Source organism: Neovison vison, chromosome 12, assembly GCF_020171115.1.
Source record: "Neovison vison isolate M4711 chromosome 12, ASM_NN_V1, whole genome shotgun sequence".
Lineage (NCBI taxonomy): Eukaryota > Metazoa > Chordata > Mammalia > Carnivora > Mustelidae > Neogale > Neogale vison.
This window is the reverse complement of record NC_058102.1, coordinates 120225884-120249923: the sequence shown is the minus strand read 5'-3', so window position 1 is coordinate 120249923 and position 24040 is coordinate 120225884. Positions and strand designations below refer to the sequence as shown.

Here is a 24040-nt window from a genome sequence, read left to right as displayed (position 1 = left end):
TTCTGATTTGGGGATAAAAAGAGGTTCAAAAAGAAAGAAAGAAAAAAAAGAATTAAAAAAAAGAAAATGAATAAAGAAAAGTAAAAAAAAGAAAAAAATATATATATTAGATAATCTAGTTAAAAACGTTAAAAAAGAAAAGGGTAAAAGTTATAAAAAATTTTAGCAGAAGAAGAGAAAAAAATGAAAAAGAAAAAAATTAAATTAACTGCAAGACTAAAAAATCACAGGCAGAAAGCCATGAGTTCCGTGGTTTGTTTTCTCCTCCTCTGGAATTCTGCTGCTCTCTCCTTGGTATTGAAACTGCACTCCTTGGTAGGTGAACTTGGTCTTGCCTGGATTTCTTGTTGATCTTCTGGGGGAGGGGCCTGGTGTAGTGATTCTCAAGTGTCTTTGCCCCAGGCGGAATTACACCGCCCTTACCAGGGGCCGGGCTGAGTGATCTGCTCGGCTTTGCTTTCAGGAGCTTTTGTTCCCTGAGCGCTTTCCGTAGAGTTCCGGAGGACGGGAACACAAATGGCGGCCTCCTGGTCTACGGCCCGGAGGAGCCGAGAGCCCGGGGCCCCGCTCCCCTGTGCGCCCTCAGCAAACCGTTCCTAGTAACTCGCGTCTGCCTAACCTCCGGCAGCGCTCTGAGCTCACCGAGCCTGCGACCGGTTCAAGGCAACTCCGAGCTGCGAGCTTACTGTCGGCTCTGTCTCTGCAGCCGGCTTTCCCGTTCCAATATCCGCAAGCTCTGCGACACTCAGACACCCCCGATCTTTCTGTGACCCCGCGGGACCTGAGGTCACGCTGAACCCGCGTGGGCTTCGCCCCGGTTTAGCCTCCGGAGGGATGTCCCTCAGCGGAACAGACTTTTAAAAGTCCCGATTTTGTGCTCCGTTGCTCCGCCCCTTGCCGGGAGCCGGCCCCTCCCCCCGGGGTCTATTTTCCCGTCGCTTTGGATTCACTTCTCCGCCAGTCCTACCTTTCAGAAAGTGGTTGTTTTTCTGTTTCTAGAATTGCTGTTCTTCTTCTTTTCGATCTGCCGATGGATTTGCAGGTGTTTGCACTCTTTAGATAAGCTCTCTAGCTGATCTCCTGCTAGCTGAGGTAGTCTCAGCCTGCTACTTCTCCGCCATCTTGACTCCTCCTCCTATTATTTCTTTTATATATTTGGGCACTCCTCTGTAGGGTTCATAAATATTTGCAGATGTTATATCCCTTTGATGAATTGATTCCTTTATCATTTTATCATGATCTATGTTTATTATTGCCTTTCTCTTTAAGTCTATTTTTCTGATAACCATGTAGTTACCCATTTTTCCATTAGTTTCCATTTATATGGGTATCATTTCCCATCTTTTCACCTTTGTCTGTGTGTTCTTGCTGCTGCCCCGTGGAACATAGTTGCCAAGCACATTTAGATATGGCCTTAAGAAAAACGTATACTGGCAACGGGTCTTTGGGGAGAAGGACGATATACGACCGTGAAGCTGGGCAGCTGGGGATGCCCGGCTTGCTCAGGGCAGAAAGCCACCCCTTCACAGAAGCCGGGCACCCGGGAACTGAACGGCCGGTCAGCTCAAGGTGGAACGAAAACCGCCTGCTTCCCTTTTCCGTTATCTCTCCTTTCTCTTCCCCCAAGTGAAGCGCCTGTTGTTAGATGAGTCCTTTGAATGTGCTTGTTTAACTATTAACTTTATCCTCCTCCTTGATTGTCTGCAAGATAATCCCGTTTGACCTTCATCAGTCCTTCTGTTGGCTATTGTTTCTATCAAATAAAAGTGAGACTGTGGAGTTGCTCGCGGCAGCAGTCCTTTTCAACTGTTGTCCCCTGCTCCCAATCTCTTGAAGCTTGTTTGTTTGTATCTAATTCTCCCGTCACCGACTGGAAGCAGCAGTTCTCAAAGCTGAAGTGTCTTTTGTAGGCAGCACAGCACATAGATGGGTTATGTATTTGATCCATTTTTAAACCATTCCTTTTAATTAGTACATTTAGGCCATTTGCATTTAATAATTGATAGATATGTACTTATTGCTATTTTGTTAATGGTTTGCTGGTTGTTTTGTAATTCCTCTATTCCTTTCTTTGTCTTTTTAAAATTTAATTATTTCACTGTTTTAAGATTCTTTGTTTATACACCACACCCAGTGCTCCATGCAATACATGCCCTCCTTAATACCCACCACCAGGCACATATTGCATGGAGCACTAGGTGTGGTGCATAAACAGTGAATCTTAGAACACTGAAAAATAAAATTACAGTAAAAAACAAAAGTCCCCACCACCAGTCTCACCCATCCTCCCACCACCCCCTTCTAAAACCCTCTGTTTGTTTTTCAGAGTCCACAGTCTCTCATGGTTCATCCCCCCCTCCAATTTCCCTAATTCACTTTACCTTTTCTTTTCCTAATGTGCTCCATGTTCTTCCTTATGCTTCACAAATAAGTGAAACCATATGATAATTGACTTGCTCTTCTTGATTTATATCACTCAGCATAATCTCCTCCAGACCCATCCATGTTGATACAAAAGTTGGGTATTCATCCTTTTTGATGGAGGTATAATATTCCATTGTCTATATGAACCATATCTTATATATATCCACTTGTCTGTTGAAGGGCATCTTGACTCTTTCCTCAGCTTGGCGATTGTGGCCATTGCTGCTATGAACATTGGGGTACAGATGACCCTTCTTTTCACTGCATCTGTATCTTTGGGGTAAATACTCAGTAATGGAAATTGCAGGGTCATAGGGTAGCTCTATTTTTAATTTCTTAAGGAATCTCCACACTGTTTTCCAAAGTGACTGTACCAACTTGCATTCCCACCAATGGTGTAAAAGGTTCCCCTTTCTCTATGCCCTCTCCAACACATGTTGTTTACTGTCTTGTTAATTTTGGCCATTCTAACTGGTATAAGGTGGTATCTCAATGTGGTTTTGATTTGACTTTCCCTGATGGCTAATGATGATGAACATTTTTTTCATTGTCTGTTAGCCATTTGTATGTCCTCTTTGGAGAAGTGTCTGTTCATATCTTCTGCCCATTTTTTGATGTGATTATCTGTTTTATGTGTGTTGAGTTTGAGGAGTTCTTTATAGATCTTGGATATCAGCCCTTTATCTGTAGTGTCATTTGCGAATATCTTCTCCCATTCTGTGGGTTGCCTCTTTGTTTTGTTGACTCTTTCCTTTGCTGTGCTTATCTTGACAAAGTCCCAAAATTTATTTTTGCTTTTGTTTCCTTTGCCTTTGGAGACATGTCTTGAAAGAAGTTGCTGTGGCTGATGTTGAAGAGGTTACTGCCTATGTTCTCTAGGATTTTGATAGATTCCTGCCTCAAGTTGAGGTCTTCTATCCATTTCAAGTTTATCTTTGTGTATGGTGTAAGAGAATGGTCAAGTTTCATTCTTCTATACATAACCGTCTGATTTTCCCAGCACCATTTATTGAAGAGACTGTCTTTTTTCCACTGTATATTTTTTCCGGCTTTGTCAAAGATTATTTGACCATAGAGTTGTGGGTCCATATCTGGACTCTCTACTGTGTTTTACTGATGTAGGTGTCTTTTTTTTGTGCCAATACTATGTTGTCTTGGTGATCAAAGCTTTGTAGTAAAGCTTGAAATCAGGCAACTCGGGCTTGTTTTTCTTTTTCAACCTTTCCTTAGCAATTCGGGGTCTTTTCTGGTTCCATACAAATTTTAAAATTGTTTGTTCCAGCACTTTGAAAAATGCCAGTGTAATTTTGCTTGGGATGGCATTGAAAGTATAGATTACTCTGGGCAGTATAGACATTTAACAATGTTTATTGTTCTGATCCAGGAGCATGGAATGGTCTTCCATCTTTTTGTGTCTTCTTCAATTTGTTTCATGAGTGTTCTGTAATTCCTTGAGTAAAGATCCTTTACCTCTTTGGTTAGGTTTATTCCAAGGTATTTTATGGTTTTGGTGCTATAGTAAATGGAATCAATTCTCTAATTTCCCTTTCTATATTTTCATTGATAGTGTATAAGAAAGCAGCAGAGTCAGCTGCTTTCTTATTCCTTTTTTTTTTCCTATTGCTCTTGGTTATTTGATGATATTCTGTAGTGGTATGCTTAGAGACATTTATGTATCTACTATAGGCTTTTGTACTGTAGTTACCATGAAGTCTATATAAAACAACTAAAAACTGTTTTAAAGATCATAAGAACTAATTTTTGAAAGCATTCTAAATCTCTATACTTTAACTGTTCCCTTCTATTTTGTTTTTGATATCACAATTTACAACATCATTTTAATCCATTAACAAATATGTGTATAGTTATCTTTACCACTTTTGTTTTTTAACCTTTATACAGGCTTTATAAGTGATTAACCCACTCCCAAACTTATTTGATTTTGAATTTTAGTTTATATTTATCTGTACCAGTGAGATTTATACTTTTATATATTTTTACCTGCCTTTTTTTTTCCAGCTTAAAGAACGACGTTTAATATTTCTTGAAAGTTGGGTCTAGTGGTGATGAATTCTTTGTGCTTTATGCTTGTCTGGAAAATATTCTCTTTCAATTCTGCAGGGCAGTTTTGCTGGATAGGGTATTCTTGGTTGGCAGTTTTTTTCTTTCCACTCATTGTAGGTATACCTCTGAGATACTGTGGGTTCTGTTGCAGACTACCACAATAAAATGAATGTTGCAATAAAGGAAGTAAAATGAGGGGGTTTTTTTGTTTCCCAGTATATATAAAAGTTATGTTTACATTATATTGTGGTCTGTTAAGTGCACAATAGTATTATATCTATATCTGTCTATCTGTATACCTTAATTTAAAAATACTTTGTTAAAAATTGCTAAACATCACCTGAACTTACAGGGAGTAGTAATCACTAATGGCTACTAACTGATTATGGTGGTAGTTGTGAAAGGTTGAGGTGACTGGACAATTTCTTTAAGATGACAGTGAAGTTTGCCAGAACGAGTGACTCTTCCTTTCATTCCTCTGTAGCATGTAATGCTGTTTGATAGTGTTTCACCTATAGTAGAACCTCCTTGTCAAAATTGGAGTCAATCCTCTCAAACCCTGCTGCATATTAACTAAGTTTACATAATATTCTGCAGTCAAATGCTCTACCACTGAGCTATACCCCCAAGTTTACATAATATTCTGAGTCATTTATTTTCATTTCAACAATCTTGATAATATCCTTATCAGGAGTAGATTTCATCTCAAGAAACCACTTCCTTTGTCCGTAAGAAGTAACTCATCTATTCAAGTTTTATCATGACTTTGCAACAATTCTGTCCAATCTTTAGGCTACAATTTTTTTTTAAATTTTTTATTGTATTATGTTAGTCACCATAAAAAATAATTAGTTTTTGAAGCAGTGTTGTTCCAAAACTCATTGTTTATAATTCTAGTTTTTTCTACTTCCACCTCATCTGCAGGGACTTCCTCCACTGAAGTTTTGAACCCTTTGAAGTCATCCATGAGGTTTGGAATAAACTTTTCCCAAACTCCTGTTAATGTTGATTTATGACATTTTCCCATCAATGATGAATGTTCTTAATGGCATCTAGAATAGTTTTTATTTTGCCTAGATTATCAGAGGAATCACTGTTGGTGGCAACTATAGCCTTATAAAGTATAGTTTTTAGATAAATAGACTTGAAATATGAAGTGACTCCTTGATCCATGGGCTGCAGATTTTAGGGCTATTGTTTTAGTAGACATGAAAACATTAATATCTTTGTACATCTCCATCAGAGCTCTTGGGTAACCAGCTACATTGTCAATGAGCAGTAATATTTTGAAAGAATTTTTTTTTTCTGAGCAAGTCTCACAGTGGGCTTAAAATCTTCAGTAAACCATGTTTAAATGCAAGTGTGTTCAGCTTGCTTTTTTGTTTTATTTATAGAACACAGAGTAGATTTAACATAATATCTAAGAGCCATAAGATTTTCAGAATGGTAAGTGAGCATTGGCTCCAACTGAAAGTCACCAGCTGCATTAGCCTTTAACAAAAGAGTCAGCCAGTCCTTTGAAGTTTTGAAGCCAGGTATTAACTTCTCCTTGCTATCAATGAAAGCCCTAGATAGAAGGCTATTTCATCCCCATTAAAAATATCTTATTTAGTATAGCCACCTTTATTAATTTTCTAAGATCTGGAGAACTTGCTGCACCTTCTACATCTTCACTTTGTGCTTCACCTTGCACTTTGATGTTATGGAGATGGTGTCATCCTTAAACCTCATGAACCAACCTCTGCTAAGTTCACACTTTTCTTCTGTAGCTTCCTCACCTCTCTAACTTCATGGAATTTAAGAGAGCTAGGACCTTGTTTTGGGTGAGGCTTTGGCTTAAACCTGTGGCTGGTTTGATTTTTTTTTTTCTCCAGACGACTAAAACTTTCTCCACATCAGCCAAAAACCTGTTTTTCTTTCTTCTCATTTGTGTTGACTGGAGTAGCACCTTTAATTTTCTTCAAGAACTTTCCCTTTGCATTCACAGCTTGGCTAACTATTGGATATAAGGGGTTAGGTTTCAGCCTGTTTCAGATTTTGCCATGCCCTCCTCACTGAGCTTAATTATTTCTAGCTTTTGATTTAAAGTGCGAGGTATATGACTCTTCCTTTCACTATCCACTGAGAAGCCATTGTAGGCTTATAAACTGGCCTAATTTCACTATTGTTTTGTCTCAGGGAACAGGGAGACCCAGAGTGAGGGAAAGAGATGGGGGGAATTGCCCCTCATTTGGTGGAGCAGTCAAAACACATACATTTAAATTTGCCTTCTTATGTGGATATGGAACAAATAAAAGTAACGTCAAAGATCCAAGGTCACCATGACATATAATAATGGAAAAGTTTGAAATAATTCAAGAGTCGCCAAACTGTGTCACAGAATTACCAAAGTGAAAAAATGTTGGAAAAATAGCACCAATAGACTTGCTTAGCAAATTGCCACAGATCTTCAATTGACAGAAAATGCAGTATTTATGAAGCACAACAAAACCAGGTATTCCTGTATATATCATGCAAGTCTCTATGGGCCTGGAAAATTTCTGAAGAATCTGATAGTCTTGTGTGTGTGTAGGGGTCCCCTCGTATGTAAGTTTTATTTTTTTTCCTGTTTTTAAGATCCTCTCCTGTCTTCGACAATTTGATCACAGTGTATCTCAGTGCTGATCTCTTTGGGTTCATCTTTTTTCATATGCTGTTTAATATTCTGGCCATCCTAGATCTGCATGCCTATTTCTCCAGGTTAGAGAAGTTTTCAGTCATTATTCTTTAAATACATTTTCTATCTCTTTCTCTATTCTTCTTAGGGGACAATATTAAGCAGACCAACATTCACATTATGGGGTCCCCAAAGTTCCATCAGCTATCTTCACTATTTTTTAATCTTTTTTTTCTTTTTGCTGTTCTGACTGGATAAGTTACACTGCCCTGTCCTTTGAATTCATGGATCATTTTTTTCTGTGTTTTCAAGTGTGCTGTTTAACCCCTCTGTAGTATTTTCTCTTCAGTTACTGTGTTCTTCAGCTCTCTCTCCCTTTTATTAAGTACTTTCTTTTATATTTGTTGAATTTTTCACTTGGTTCATGTGTTACTCTCCTGAATTGAGTGGACATCTTTATCACTGTTATTTTGAACTCCTTGCCAGGTACATCACTCATCTCCATTTCATTAAGATCTTTTTCTGGGGTTTTCTCTTGTTCTTTTGTTTGGAACATATTCTTCTATTTCTTCATTTTGATCTATTCTCTGTATTGATTTCTATGAATTAGATAAAAGAGTCACATCTCCCAGTCTTCTCTGGCTTATTAGCCCTTGGCTGTCTCTCAACCCCTGTGACTGTCCAAGCAGCCTACTTTATTTTTAGTGGCTTCGAGAAGTGGAGGTTGTGCCAAGACCTTTCACTGTCTCAAAGGGGAGGATCTCAGTCAGCATCTGGATTCATGCTGATTGGAAAGCAGAACTTCAGGTAGCAACTTTTATAGTTTGCAAATGGGATTGATTCTCTAATTTCTCTTTCTACAGTTAAACTCTTAGTATATAAGAAAGCAACTGATTTCTGTGCATTGATTTTGTATCCTGCCATATTACTGAATTGCTTATTGTCACTATCTTGAACTGAAACCCTATCTTCTGTCTTTTTGGTAATAGCCCTTCTAATAAGTAGGAAGTGATGATAATTGTGGTATGAATTTTCATTTCTCCAATAAGTAGTGATGTCTAGCACTGTTGCATATAACTATTGGCTGTATTTATGTCGTCTTTGGAGAAATCTGTTGAGATCTTCTGACTGAGAGACCCCGGAACTGGTTCCTAGGTAGGAATGAGATCTCTCTGATACATGAGTGGCCCAGACTACTCCTGAATCCCTTGGCATATGATGCTAGATCCCATAGGTCTCTCAAAGGCACTAACATTTAGTAATGGATGCTCATTTATTGTTGCGTTGAGGGACAAAAACGAGGGATATCTTAGGCTGCTGTGATGCTAATATCACTCTTCAACCTTAGGACAGTATTATTTGTTGTAGGTATATGTTGGTACAAGTGGGAATATTACAATGGGATGAAGTTCCAAAATGACTAGGTCATGGGGTATATGTAGTTTTCATTTTGGTAGATAAAGCCAAATCACTTTTTATAGAGGTTTATACTCTATCCACAGTATAAGAATGCCTATTTCTCTAATAATTAACTTTTTGAAAAGCAGCAATTCATTAAACCCCTCATTTACATGTATCTTTATGCTTCCTTTCCAGTGAACTATCCCAATTCTTTGTGAATTTTTAAAATAAAGATATTTTTAAATTAATCTGTACACCCATGTGGTGCTCGAACCCACAACCCCAAGATCATAAGTCACATGCTCTACCAGCTCGGGGGGCCTGGTCTTTTGCTTATTGGTTTATTGGCATAACAAAATTTAGAACATCTTTGTTTTCTGTAAAAACAAAACAAAAACCATAAAACCACAACAACCAAAAGAACCCGGGTGGCTTTGTTAAGAAAGAAAAACTTTGTTTTAAAAAGTGCCTCTTCCTTCAAGCCGATCCTGCCATGACCAAAGCAGTTTGCAGAATGGGAGTATTTGATGCATAGTACAGCAAAGGCCTATAAGTAGAAATACCTTGAAGGCCCTCTGTGGCTGATCCTCACACTCCAGCTCCCCTGGAAAATGTTTTAAACTCAGGTTAGAATTCAATAGGCAAAATTGCTGAATCAGAGAAAAAAGTGAAGACTCACCAATCCCCTCAGGGAATCAGTAGTACACATGTTGGTAAACATGTAAAAAGATAAACCATGCAATAGCTTTTAAAAATTAAACTATGGAAGTACAGAGAGGGTCCTTTGTGTTTGCTGAGAGGGCAGGGTTCACAGGGTGAAACAAGAAGGGTGCTTGAGGGTTGTCCTCTTCCTGGGGCTGGAGCCATTGGCTGTCAGAGTCTGTGTTGTTGGGTACTTGATAGCACCCAGGGAAATTGCTCTAGGGAAGTTTTATGAACCTCACCTGTTTCTCCATGGCATTTTTCCCCCACAGCTCATGTGTTCATCAGTGCAGAAGGCTCTGTTTGAGGAGGAGGACCATGTCAAGAAGCTGCAGCAGAAGGTGGCCACTCTGGAGAAGCGGAACAAGCAACTTCGGGATCGGGTGAAGAAGGTCAAGAGGTCATTGAGGCAGGCACGAAAGAATGGTCGCCACCTGGAGCTGGTGAACCAGAAGCTCAGTGAGAAGTTAGCAGCTGCAGCAGGTGCCCTCCCACACATTAATGCCCTGGGGCAGGAGCCACCAGGTGCCACGTACCTGCGGGGGTAACAGCCCTTGAGTAGTGGTCTTGCCTGACTCTGCTGGAACATGTTGCCTCTTGCCAGGGATTGTAAAGTAATGGTAGGTTTTAATGTGCACATAGGTCAAAAAGTCTTGTAGATGTTTTAAATATGCATTTGGTAGTGGCTAGTTACTTGAAGGGGCAAGTCTTGTTATTTTCTTAGTTGCTGGGCTCCTTCTCCTCCCTGCCTCGCTCCCAGACCCAGTGCTTATAAGTCCAGAGGCAGCACAATCCTGGAATGTCATGTGCTTGCTAGGGCCTGTCTTCAGCTTTCAGGAGCACACTGGAAAGTCTGGGGAAAGAATATTTTAGAATCTTTAGATGTACAGGAATCAAGGGGCTCGGCCTTATTGCAGAAGAGGCTGTGAGACCTCCAGCTCTGAGCTCCAGGACCATCATTAGTTTTGAGAAGGGATCTGCAGCAAGTCTTGGAACTTGTGGAAGGTGGATGGCAACCTTGCAAAGCACCCAAGGAGGTCTGTAAATAACCATGTGCATGGTGTCCCTACTCCAGCCAGCTGAAGCACAGCTCATAACAGTGCAGTGGAGAGAGGCGGGTAATTGAACAAGATGAATTATACCTGATTTTCAAGACCAGTTGCCCAGAGTTAAAGAGGATACCTATGGGTCACTTTAATCTAAAGGGGCATTGCCTTTGTGGACTGGTCATGTTTTATCAGACTGTGTTGCTGAGTTGGCAAGAGCCTGCACAATATCTCAGCCCCTGCTAAATGCAAACTTACTGTTGGCTCATTAACTCCTTCCAGTTGCTCTGAATTTGAGGTGAGTTGACCCAGTACACTGTTAACTTCTGCAAAGATACCTCCTTACCTATTGGAATCAAGTGACCTTGCCTCATTCCCATCCAGGCACCCAAAGAGCTTGTTCCAGGTGGTTCTACAGAGGCTTGATGCAAGCATTTTCACCACCTAACTAAATTGGCTGTAAGGTAATTTTGTTCTCAGAGAGAAAATAACTGTCAGTAGAGACATGAAAGCAAACTAAGTTCCATTTTTATATTATGTGAAGTTTAGCCCTCCTAGTAGTCTATGACCAGTCTACATAGTGGTTTTAAAACAATGGATGATAACTCCATATATCAACTTGATAGAAAATACAGTAACTGGGAGTGTGAAATAAGACTGGAAGGCCAAATTGCATACCATACTGTAATACAAAATAATAGCTTATCAGTTATAAAAACTCAAATGCTTTACAGCTTTTTTGTCTGTCCCATAGAACTTCTGAATTTCTATCGCCAGACATGTATCGTTATGCTAAGAATGAACAGTCATGTAATGTAATACAAAGCTTTCATAATGTAGTACAAAGCTCAGTTACAAACATGCATCCTAGGATTTTGGAAAACAGATACTTCTCTTAGAAAGGACATAAAGAAGAAATTAGTAAGGTCCCTCTTGTATTTTTTTATTAGTTTATCTTTTATGGCCAAATTGCCTTCTGCCCAATGAGTTATGCAGTGAAAATGCTTGTGGTGGAAATACCAGACAGGGTTCCAGGCATTCCAGTCTCTGCTTCTGTATGCAAACACCTTCCACCCACCAGGACTGCCCACCCCTGGTAGTAGTAATGTTTGCACATGAGCCCACCTGTCAGCATATCAGGTTTTGTACATGACCTCAGAGCACTTCCCCCTGTTTGGAAAGAAACCTGTAAAGACAGTACTGCCAGTAAGAAGGGTATCCACATATAGAACAGCTGAGCCCTTAATTTAGGTACATTTCATCCAGTGGCAGTTGGGTTCTTAAGAAGGCAACCAAGTGGTCATCTTGTGACTATCTTCTGATGGACCTGCAGATCTCCAAGTCCCTCTTGCTTTTCCAGATAGAACTTTCAGGTTCCTCATCAGGAAATCTTCCCCCAGACCACTCCAGACCACTTCCACCACCGGAAATGGCAATTATATGGTCAGATTTCCCTTCCACTGCCTTTAGGAAAACCACATTTTTTGGCTCTGGCAGCTGGTTGGGAGGATGTACCTGTGTCACTTGAGGCTACTGCTTAAAGGGAGATGTCTGCACTCTGGACTGGATAAAATGGCAGTTTTTGCTTCATTTCCAAGCTTCTACTACTCCTTTATTAGCTGTATCCTTCATAGTACAATAGTTTAGTCTTTCTGGGGCCATTTCATCAAATCATTTTGGCTTCGACCCAAGGAAATGACAAGCCTAAGGGTGATTTACAGCTAATGTTTTGAGAACTGTGGAACCTGGATCCCTACAGATGCATTATGTTCTGCCTTTTTAATAAATATGAGCAGTATTTCAGCCACAATGGTAAGGTGATGTGTGTTTCTTTGGGGTCAGGGAGATTCCAGCTTTGGCCTGGAAAAGTACTTTTTAGATCCTTCTGAGGAAGCATCTGTGAGTAACACCTGGGACATAGAAGACTGAGCTCAAATCTCTTATGTTCTTGTGGGGGGATATGCCTGAACCTCTCTGTCCCAGGGTTCCCACCTTTCAACCCACCTGCAGGAAAACAGTGGTATCTGCTCCTCAGAGGGGAGAAGAAGCTTCGTTAATCAATGTCTGCAAAAATATATTTGAATCTGTTGCCAAAGGAGGAAGCCCCCCGAGTCCCTGTTATCTGCTGCATTGTCATCTTACTGGAGCCCTTTCTACCTGTTTATTGTACCCATAGGAATTTTTTATGCAAGAAGAATCCAAGTACTTCAAAATTGATAATGCTACAACAGGTTGGTTGAGCATATCTCTGAGATGCAGACCACTATTGAGTTCTACTTTGGAAAAGTCACTTGGCCTTCTCAAACCCCAAAGTCACAAACGAAATGAGGCAGACAGAATCTAGAATCTTTGTCAGAATCTAGAATCACAGGTTACCACGTGAGCTACAGCTAGCGTGGGGTAGTTCTTGGGCCTCCACTGTGTGTTTAAATATGAATGTCCAGACCACTGTTCCTACTGATTTTTTTTTCTTTTGATGTCACACTTTTCCTGGTACCTGCCCAGTAACAGGGATTCTCACATCTGTGATGCAAGGCCCCATCTCTTAGGGGAGAGATAACCTAAATTGTTGATACAGCAACAGTCCATATTCTAAAATGGTCTTAAAAATCAAGCACCTAGTGTGTATTAGGCTCCTTTACCATATTCTCATTTACTATTTCTTAAAACTTTATAAAATAGTTGTCCTGTTCCCCATGCTTAAAGAGGAATCTGGAGTTTCAAGAGATTAATTGCCCAGTGAAACACAAGTAGTATAAAGTAGCCAAAGATCCAACTCCATCTTGATTTCCCTCTTTATACGTGCTCATGTAAAATTAGGCTAATAAACACTTCTCCCTCAAAGGCTGTTCAGAAGATTGAATAAAATCATTCCTTTAAATGCTTAGCTTGGTTCTTGACACTCTCCAAGCACTCAAGATAGAAGTGTTGTTTCTACTATTACCCACAAAGACCCAATGCATGTCATAAATGAGATGTTATTTGGTGGGATGCCATATAATTTTCCTATTAACAAGAGGAGGGATAAAAACTTTGATCATCTCAATAGATACTGGAAAAGTGTTTGGCAAAATAAACATCCATTTATGATAAAAACTACAACAAAGTGCATCTGGAGGGAATATACCTCAACAAAATGAAGGCCATATATGAAAAACCCAGCTAATATCATACTCAATGATGAAACATGGAGAGCTTTTCCTCTAAGATCAATATTAAGACAGGGATGTTCACTCTTACCACTTTCATTCAGTATAGTACTGGAAGTCCTAGCTCTGGCCATTAGACAAGAAAATGAAATGAAAGTCATCCAAATGAAAGACATCAGATTGGAAGATGCAAAATTGTCAATACTTGCAGATCAGATATAAATGTAGTGATCCAAAGGGACAAGTGTACCCAAATGTTTATAGCAGCAATGTCCACAATAGCTAAACTATGGAAAGAACCTAGGTGTCCATCAATAGATGAATAGATAAAGAAGATTTTATATATATATATATATATATATATATATATATATATATATATATATGTATGTATGATGGAATACTATGTAGCCATCAAAAGAAATGAAATCTTGTCATTTGCAATGACATAGATGGAACTAGAGGGTATTACGCTGAAAGAAACAAGTCAATCAGAGAAAGATAATTATCATACAATCTCCCTGATATGAGGAATTTCAGAGACAGGGTTGGGGGCTTGGGAGGTAGGGAAGGAAAAAATGAAACAAGATGGGATTGGGAGGGAGACAAACCATAAGAGACTCATAATATCACAAAACAAACTGATGATTGCTGTGGAGGGGGGAGTATGGAAAGGGTGGTTGGGTTATGGACATTGGGGAGGATATGTGATATGGTGAGTGCTATGAAGTGTGGAATTCTGATGATTCACAGACCTGTACCCCTGGGGCAAATAATACATTATGTTAATAAAAATAATTTTTTTTAAAAGTGCTAAAAGGAAAATCTACTAGCCAAGAATACCCAGCAAAGTTGTCTTTTAGAATTGGAGGACGGTATTACATATTAAAATCCCTAAAGATCACACACACACACACACACACACACACAGAGTTATAGACAAATTCAGTAAAGTTGCAAGATATAAAATCTTCATATAAAAATTAGTTGAGTTTACATTATCCTTCATAATTTCAAGAGAGTTTGCCAGACAAGCAAAAAGTGAAAGAGTTTCAGCAACACTAGACTGACCTTGTAAGAAATGTTAAAAAGACTTTAAGCTGAAACATAAGGGCATGAATTCATAACAGAAACATATGAAAGGATAAATGGCACTGATAAAAATAAATATATAAATTCAGAATAGTCTAATGAGATTTTATTGGTGAGTTAAGTACTTATAAAACCAATATGAAGATTACAAGGCAAAAGTACTAAAAATAACTGAAACTACATTGACTTGTTAATGGAGAATCAAGATAAAAAGTGTAAATTGTGACATCCAAAATAAAAATGTGAAGGGGGAAGCAAAAATAGAGAGCCTTAGAATATACTCAAACTTAAGTTGTTACCAGCTTAAAAGTGACTTTTATAACTTTTAGGAGTTTGAGATAAGCTTCACGGTAACCATAAAGCAAAACCCTACAGTAGATACACAAAAGATAAAGAAAAAGGAATCTAAGCATACCACTACAGAGGAATAATCTATTTACAGAGAAGAAGAGAAGAAAGGAACAGAAGAACTACAAAACAGCCATAAAACTATGAACATATGGCAATAAGTTCAAATCTATTAATAATTACACTAAATGGAAATAGACTAAATTCTTAGACCAAAAGACATAGAGCAGATGAGTGAATAAAAAAACAAGACCCATCTCTATGCTGACTCTAAGAGACTCACTTTGGCTTTAAGAACACACATAGGCTAAAAATGAAGGGATGGAAAAAGATATTCCATACATATAGAAACCGAAAGAAAGCTCATGTAGCCATAGTTGCATTAGATAAAATAGGCCTTAAGACAAAGACTGTAGTTAGAGAGAGAAAAGGTCATTATATAATCATAAAGGTATTAATCCAAGAAAAGAATATAATGTTTATAACTATTAATGCATTCAGCATAGGAGCATCTAAATATAAAAAAATCAACCAATATTAATAAACCTAAAAAGAGAAATATACAGCAATATAATAACAGTAAGGGGCTTCATACTCAACCTTCATCAATATATAGGTTATCCAGAAGAAAATCAGTAAGGAAATACTGGACTTCAAGGACACATTTGACGGGATAGACCTCATGAACATTCAAAGAATATTCCATTCAATAGCAACAGAATACCCATTCTTCTCAAGCACACATGGAACACTCTCCAAGACAGACCACATGTTAGGCCACAAAACAAGTCTTAATAAAGATTTAAAATTACATCGTTTTTTCTGGCCACAGTGATATGACTAGAAGTAAATTAGAAGAAGAAATAAATTAGAAGACGACACATAAATTAGAAGAAAAGCCACAAATATGTAGAGATAAAACAACATGGTACTAAACTATCAATTGGGTCTAAGAAGAAATCACTAGAGAAATTTAAAAATATCTTGAAACAAATGAAAATAGAAACACAACATACCAAAAAGTATGGGATGCAGCAAAAATGCTTTTAAAAGGGAAGTTTAAATGGCAAATCCACACATTAAAAAACAAGATAAATGATTATCTCAAATAATCTAACTCTCCTCCTCAAGGAACTAGAAATAGGTGAAAAAGATAAGCCCAAAATTAGTAGGAGGAAGTAGATAACAAAGATCAGAGCAAAAATAAATGAGAGATCAAAGTCACAGTATAAAAGTTCAGTGAAACCAAGAGCTGGTTTTTTGAAAGATAAATAAAATAGACAATCCTTCTAGAGTCATTAAGAAAAAAGACAAATAAAATTGGAAATGAAAGATGGAACATTAAAACTGATACTATAGAAATATATAGGATAAGAGACTGCTATGCATGATTATATGCCAACAAATTGGACAATGTCGAATTAATGTGAAAATGCTAGAAATGTAACACCTACCAAGACTGAATTATGAGGAAATAGAAAATCTGAAGAGACCAATTAATAGTAGGGAGATTCCATCAGTAATCAAAAATTTTCTCAAAAAGTCTGGGACAATCTGCAGTATGCTGGTCAGCTTTTTAAGATGCTGAAAACTCCAGTGGGGAAGGAAATGTTCACAAACTCGCTGTGTTCCCTTCACACTCCTCAGGTCCTATACCAACTGGTTTAACACAGAGCAATAAATCTGACTTTGTTATTTTTTTAAAAAGCCCAAGGGAGCACTTGGGTGGCCCAGTCAGTTGGGCCACTGCCTTTGACTCAGGTCATGATTGCAGGTTCCTGGGATTGAGCCCCACATTGGACTATTTGCTCAGCAAAGATTCTACTTCTCCTTCTTCTCTGCCTCTCCCCACTGCACATGCCTCCTATATCTCAAATAAATAAAATCTTAAAAAAAAAAGACTAGATGGGTTTGGTTGGTTTATTCTTTCAAAGAATTTTTTTTTTAATTTTTTTTTTTTTAAGATTTTATTTTATTTATTTGAGAGAGAGAGACAGTGAGAGAGAGCATGAGCGAGGAGAAGGTCAGAGGGAGAAGCAGACTCCCCATGGAGCTGGGAGCCTGATGTGGGACTCGATCCCGGGACTCCAGGATCACGCCCTGAGCCGGAGGCAGTCGTTTAACCAACTGCGCCACCCAGGCGTCCCTCTTTCAAAGAATTTAAGAACTAATACCAATCCTTCTGAAACTCTTCCAAAAATAAGTAAAATAGCAAGATACAAAATCAATATACATGTGTCAGTTGTATTTATATGCACTAATATTGAACTATCAGAAGTAAATTAAGGAAAGCAATCACACTGGCATTTACATCAAGAGGTATAAAATACCTAAGGATATATTTCACCAAGGAGGTAAAAGGTATGTATGCTAATCCTGTAAGACATTAATGAAAGAAACTGAAAAAGACACAAATAAATGGAAAGATATTCTTTATTCTTATATTGAAAGAATATTGTTGAATGTCCTTACTACCCAAAAGGATCTACAGGTTCTATGAAGTTCCCATCAAAATTCCAATAGCATTCTTCACAGAAATAGAACAAGTAATTGTAAAATTTGTATGGAACCATGAAAGACCCCAACTAGGTAAAGTGATCTTGATTAAAAAGAACAAAGCTTGGGACGCCTGGGTGGCGCAGTTGGTTGAACGACTGCCTCCGGCTCAGGGCGTGATCCTGGAGTCCCGGGATCGAGTCCCACATCAGGCTCCCAGCTCCATGGGGAGTCTGCTTCGCTCTCTGACCTTCTCCTCGCTCATTCTCTCTCTCACTGTCTCTCTCTCTCAAATAAATAAAATAAAATCTTTAAAAAAAAAAATAAAATAAAATAAAAAGAACAAAGCTGGGAGGGGAGGAGTCAAGATGGCGGAGAAGTAGCAGGCTGAGACTACTTCAGCTAGCAGGAGATCAGCTAGAGAGCTTATCTAAAGATTGCAAACACCTGCAAATCCATCGGCAGATCGAAGAGAAGAAGAACAGCAATTCTAGAAACCGAAAAACAACCACTTTCTGAAAGGTAGGACTGGCAGAGAAGTGAATCCAAAGCGACGGGAAGATAGACCCTGGGGGGAGGGGCCGGCTCCCGGCAAGCGGCGGAGCAACGGAGCACAAAATCGGGACTTTTAAAAGTCTGTTCCGCTGAGGGACATCGCTCCAGAGGCTAAACCGGGGCGAAGCCCACGCAGGGTTGGCGTGGCCTCAGGTCCCGCAGGGTCACAGAAGGATCGGGGGTGTCTGAGTGTTGCAGAGCTTGCGGGTATTGGAGCGAGAAAGCTGGCTGCAGAGACAGAGCCGACAGTAAGCTCACAGCTCGGTGTTGCCTTGAACCGGCTGCAGGCTCGGTGAGCTCAGAGCGTGGCCAGTGGTCAGGCAGACGGGAATTACTGGGCGCTGTTCTCTGAGGGCGCACTGAGGAGTGGGGCCCCGGGCTCTCGGCTCCTCCAGGCCGGAGACCAGGAGGCCGCCATTTGTACTCCCGTCCTCCGGAACTCTACGGAAAGCGCTCAGGGAACAAAAGCTCCTGAAAGCAAACCCCAGCGGATTACTCAGCCCGGCCCCTGGTAAGGGCGGTGCAATTCTGCCTGGGGCAAAGACACTTGAGATCACTACACCAGGCCCCTCCCCCAGAAGATCAACAAGAAATCCAGCCAAGACCAAGTTCACCTACCAAGGAGTGCGGTTTCAATACCAAGGAGAGCAGCAGAATTCTAGAGGAGGAGAAAGCAAAGCACGGAACTCATGGCTTTCTCCCTGTGATTTTTTAGTCTTGCAGTTAAAGTAATTTTTTTCTTTTTCATTTTTTTCTCTACTTTTGCTAAATTTTTAAAATTTTTTTATAAATTTTTTTAACTTTTACCCTTTTCATTTTCAACTTTTTTAAACTAGTTTATCTAATATATATACTTTTTCTTTTTCATACTTTTCTTTCTTTGTTTTCTTTTTTTAATTCCTTTTTTTTTCTTTTTTTCTTTTTTTTTTTTCCTTTCTTTTTTTGAACCTCTTTTTATCCCCTTCCTCTCCCCTCACGATTTGGGATCTCTTCTGATTTGGTTAAAGTATATTTTCCTGGGGTTGTTGCCACTCTTTTAGTATTTTACTTGCTCCTTCATATACTCGTATCTGGACAAAATGACAAGGCGGAAAAATTCACCACAAAAAAAAGAACAAGAGGCAGTACCGAAGGCTAGGGACCTAATCAATACAGACATTGGCAATATGTCAGATCTAGAATTCAGAATGACAATTCTCAAGGTTCTAGCCGGGCTTGAAAAAGGCATGGAAGATATTAGAGAAACCCTCTCGGGAGATATAAAAGCCCTTTCTGGAGAAATAAAAGAACTAAAATCTAACCAAGTTGAAATCAAAAAAGCTATTAATGAGGTGCAATCAAAAATGGAGGCTCTCACTGCTAGGATAAATGAGGCAGAAGAAAGAATTAGCAATCTAGAAGACCAAATGACAGAGAATAAAGAAGCTGAGCAAAAGAGGGACAAACAGCTACTGGACCACGAGGGCAGAATTCGAGAGATAAGTGACACCATAAGACGAAACATTAGAATAATTGGGATTCCAGAAGAAGAAGAAAGAGAGAGGGGAGCAGAAGATATACTGGAGAGAATTATTGGGGAGAATTTCCCCAATATGGCAAAGGGAACGAGCATCAAAATTCAGGAGGTTCAGAGAACGCCCCTCAAAATCAATAAGAATAGGCCCACACCACGTCACCTAATAGTAAAATTTACAAGTCTTAGTGACAAAGAGAAAATCCTGAAAGCAGCCCGGGAAAAGAAGTCTATAACATACAATGGTAAAAATATTAGATTGGCAGCTGACTTATCCACAGAGACCTGGCAGGCCAGGAAGAGCTGGCATGATATTTTCAGAGCACTAAATGAGAAAAACATGCATCCAAGAATACTATATCCAGCTAGGCTATCATTGAAAACAGAAGGAGAGATTAAAAGCTTCCAGGACAAACAAAAACTGAAAGAATTTGCAAACACCAAACCAGCTCTACAGGAAATATTGAAAGGGGTCCTCTAAGCAAAGAGAGAGCCTACAAGTGGTAGATCAGAAAGGAACAGAAACAATATACAGTAACAGTCACCTTACAGGCAATACAATGGCACTAAATTCATATCTCTCAATAGTTACCCTGAACGTTAATGGGCTAAATGCCCCAATCAAAAGACACAGGGTATCAGAATGGATAAAAAAACAAAACCCATCTATATGTTGCCTCCAAGAAACTCATTTTAAGCCCGAAGACACGTCCAGATTTAAAGTGAGGGGATGGAAAAGAATTTACCATGCTAATGGACATCAGAAGAAAGCAGGAGTGGCAATCCTTATATCAGATCAATTAGATTTTAAGCCAAAGACTATAATAAGAGATGAGGAAGGACACTATATCATAATCAAAGGGTCTATCCAACAAGAAGATCTAACAATTTTAAATATCTATGCCCCCAACGTGGGAGCAGCCAACTATATAAACCAATTAATAACAAAATCAAAGAAACACATCAACAATAATACAATAATAGTAGGGGACTTTAACACTCCCCTCACTGAAATGGACAGATCATCCAAGCAAAAGATCAGCAAGGAAATAAGGGCCTTAAATGATACATTGGATGAGATGGACATCACAGATATATTCAGAACATTTCATCCCAAAGCAACAGAATATACATTCTTCTCTAGTGCACATGGAACATTCTCCAGAATAGATCACATCCTCGGTCCTAAATCAGGACTCAACCATTATCAAAAGATTGGGATCATTCCCTGCATATTTTCAGACCACAATGCTCTGAAGCTAGAACTCAACCATAAGAGGAAGTTTGGAAAGAACCCAAATACATGGAGACTAAACAGCATCCTTCTAAAGAATGAATGGGTCAACCGGGAAATTAAAGAAGAATTGAAAAAAATCATGGAAACAAATGATAATGAAAACACAATGGTGCAAAATCTGTGGGACGCAACAAAGGCAGTCCTGAGAGGAAAATATATACCGGTACAAGCCTTTCTCAAGAAACAAGAAAGGTCTCAGGTACACAACTTAACCCTACACCTAAAGGAGCTGGAGAAAGAACAAGAAAGAAACCCTAAGCCCAGCAGGAGAAGAGAAATCATAAAGATCAGAGCAGAAATCAATGAAATAGAAACCAAAAAAACAATAGAACAAATCAACGAAACTAGGAGCTGGTTCTTCAAAAGAATTAATAAAATTGATAACCCCCTGGCCAGACTTATCAAAAAGAAAAGAAAAAGGACCCAAATAAATAAAATCATGAATGAAAGAGGAGAGATTACAACTAACACCAAAGAAATACAAACAATTATAAGAACATACTATGAACAACTCTACACCAACAAATTTGACAATTTGGAAGAAATGGATGCATTCCTAGAAACATATAAACTACCACAACTGAACCAGGAAGAAATAGAAAGCCTGAACAGACCCATAACCAGTAAGGAGATTGAAACAGTCATTAAAAATCTCCAAACAAACAAAAGCCCAGGGACAGATGGCTTCCCGGGGGAATTCTACCAAACATTTAAAGAAGAACTAATTCCTATTCTCCTGAAACTGTTCCAAAAAATAGAAATGGAAGGAAAACTTCCAAACTCACTTTATGAGGCCAACATCACCTTGATACCAAAACCAGACAAGGATCCCATCAAAAAAGAGAGCTATAGACCAATATCCTTGATGAACACAGATGCGAAAATTCTCACCAAAATACTAGCCAATAGGATTCAACAGTACATTAAAAGGATTATTCACCACGACCAAGTGGGATTTATCCCAGGGCTGCAAGGTTGGTTCAACATCCGCAAATCAGTCAATGTGATACAACACATCAATAAAAGAAAGAACTAGAACCATATGATACTCTCAATAGATGCTGAAAAAGCATTTGACAAAGTACAGCATCCCTTCCTGATCAAAACCCTTCAAAGTGTAGGGATAGGGCACATACCTCAATATCATCAAAGCCATCTATGAAAAACCCACCGCAAATATCATTCTCAATGGAGAAAACTGAAAGCTTTTCCGCTAAGGTCAGGAACACGGCAAGGATGTCCATTATCACCACTGCTATTCAACATAGTACTAGAAGTCCTAGCCTCAGCAATCAGACAACAAAAGGAAATTAAAGGCATCCAAATCGGCAAAGAAGAAGTCAAACTATCACTCTTCGCAGATGATATACTATATGTGGAAAACCCAAAAGACTCCACTCCAAAACTGCTAGACCTTGTACAGGAATTCAGTAAAGTGTCAGGATATAAAATCAATGCACAGAAATCAGTTGCATTTCTCTACACCAACAACAAGACAGAAGAAAGAGAAATTAAGGAGTCAATCCCATTTACAATTGCACCCCAGACCATAAGATACCTAGGAATAAACCTAACCAAAGAGGCTAAGAATCTATACTCAGAAAACTATAAAGTACTCATGAAAGAAATTGAGGAAGACACAAAGAAATGGAAAAATGTTCCATGCTCCTGGATTGGAAGAATAAATATTGTGAAAATGTCTATGCTACCTAAAGCAATCTACACATTTAATGCAATTCCTATCAAAGTACCATCCATCTTTTTCAAAGAAATGGAACAAAAAATCCTAAAATTTATATGGAACCAGAAAAGACCTCGAATAGCCACAGGAATATTGAAAAAGAAAGTCAAAGTTGGTGGCATCACAATTCCGGACTTCAAGCCCTATTACAAAGCTGTCATCATCAAGACAGCATGGTATTGGCACAAAAACAGACACATAGATCAATGGAACAGAATAGAGAGCCCAGAAATAGACCCTCAACTCTATGGTCAACTAATCTTCGACAAAGCAGGAAAGAATGTCCAATGGAAAAAAGACAGCCTCTTCAATAAATGGTGCTGGGAAAATTGGACAGCCACATGCAGAAAAATGAAATTGGACCATTTCCTTACACCACACACAAAAATAGACTCAAAATGGATGAAGGACCTCAATGTGAGAAAGGAATCCATCAAAATCTTTGAGGAGAACACAGGCAGCAACCTCTTCGACCTCAGCCGCAGCAACATCTTCCTAGGAACATCACCAAAGGCAAGGGAAGCAAGGGCAAAAATGAACTATTGGGATTTTATCAAGATCAAAATCTTTTGCACAGCAAAGGAAACAGTTAACAAAAGCAAAAGACAACTGACAGGATGGGAGCAGATATTTGCAAACGACATATCAGATAAAGGACTAGTGTCCAAAATCTATAAAGAACTTAACAAACTCAACACCCAAAGAACAAATAATCCAATCAAGAAATGGGCAGAGGACATGAACAGACATTTCTGCAAAGAAGACATCCAGATGGCCAACAGACACATGAAAAAGTGCTCCATATCACTCGGCATCAGGGAAATACAAATCAAAACCACAATGAGATTATCACCTCACACCAGTCAGAATGGCTAAAATCAACAGGTCAGGATATGACAGATGCTCTCGAGGATGCAGAGAAAGTGGAACCCTCCTACACTGTTGGTGGGAATGCAAGCTGGTGCAACCACTCTGGAAAACAGCATGGAGGTTCCTCAAAATGTTGAAAATAGAACTGCCCTATGACCCAGCAATTGCACTACTGGGTATTTACCCTAAAGATACAAACGTAGTGATCCAAAGGGGCACGTGCACCCAAATGTTTATAGCAGCAATGTCCACAATAGCCAAACTATGGAAAGAACCTAGATGTCCATCAACAGATGAATGGATAAAGAAGATGTGGTATATATACACAATGGAATACTATGCAGCCATCAAAAGAAATCTTGCCATTTGCGACAACATGGATGGAACTAGAGCGTATCATGCTCAGTGAAATAAGTCAAGCGGAGAAAGACAACTATCATATGATCTCCCTGATATGAGGAAGTGGTGATGCAACATGGGGACTTAAGTGGGTAGGAGAAGAATAAATGAGACAAGATGGGATTGGGAGGGAGACAAACCATAAATGACTCTTAATCTCACAAAACAAACTGAGGGTTGCTGGGGGGAGGGGGGTTGGAAGAAGGGGGTGGGGTTATGGACATTGGGGAGGGTATGTGCTTTGGTGAGTGCTGTGAAGTGTGTAAACCTGGAGATTCACAGACCTT

The 24040-nt window shown here is 39.1% G+C and overlaps 1 protein-coding gene across 1 annotated transcript in view; it reads left to right on the top strand.

Annotated features, from left to right (window-relative positions):
- Nucleotides 1-12103, top strand: part of CCDC3 (coiled-coil domain containing 3) — a 128436-nt gene extending 116333 nt beyond the window's left edge. The window contains exon 3 of the mRNA XM_044227942.1: nucleotides 9520-12103. Coding sequence (XP_044083877.1) covers nucleotides 9520-9795 — 276 coding nt within the window. The 3' untranslated portion in view covers nucleotides 9796-12103. The remainder of the gene's footprint in view (nucleotides 1-9519) is intronic.
- The last annotated feature ends 11937 nt before the right edge of the window (nucleotides 12104-24040 follow it).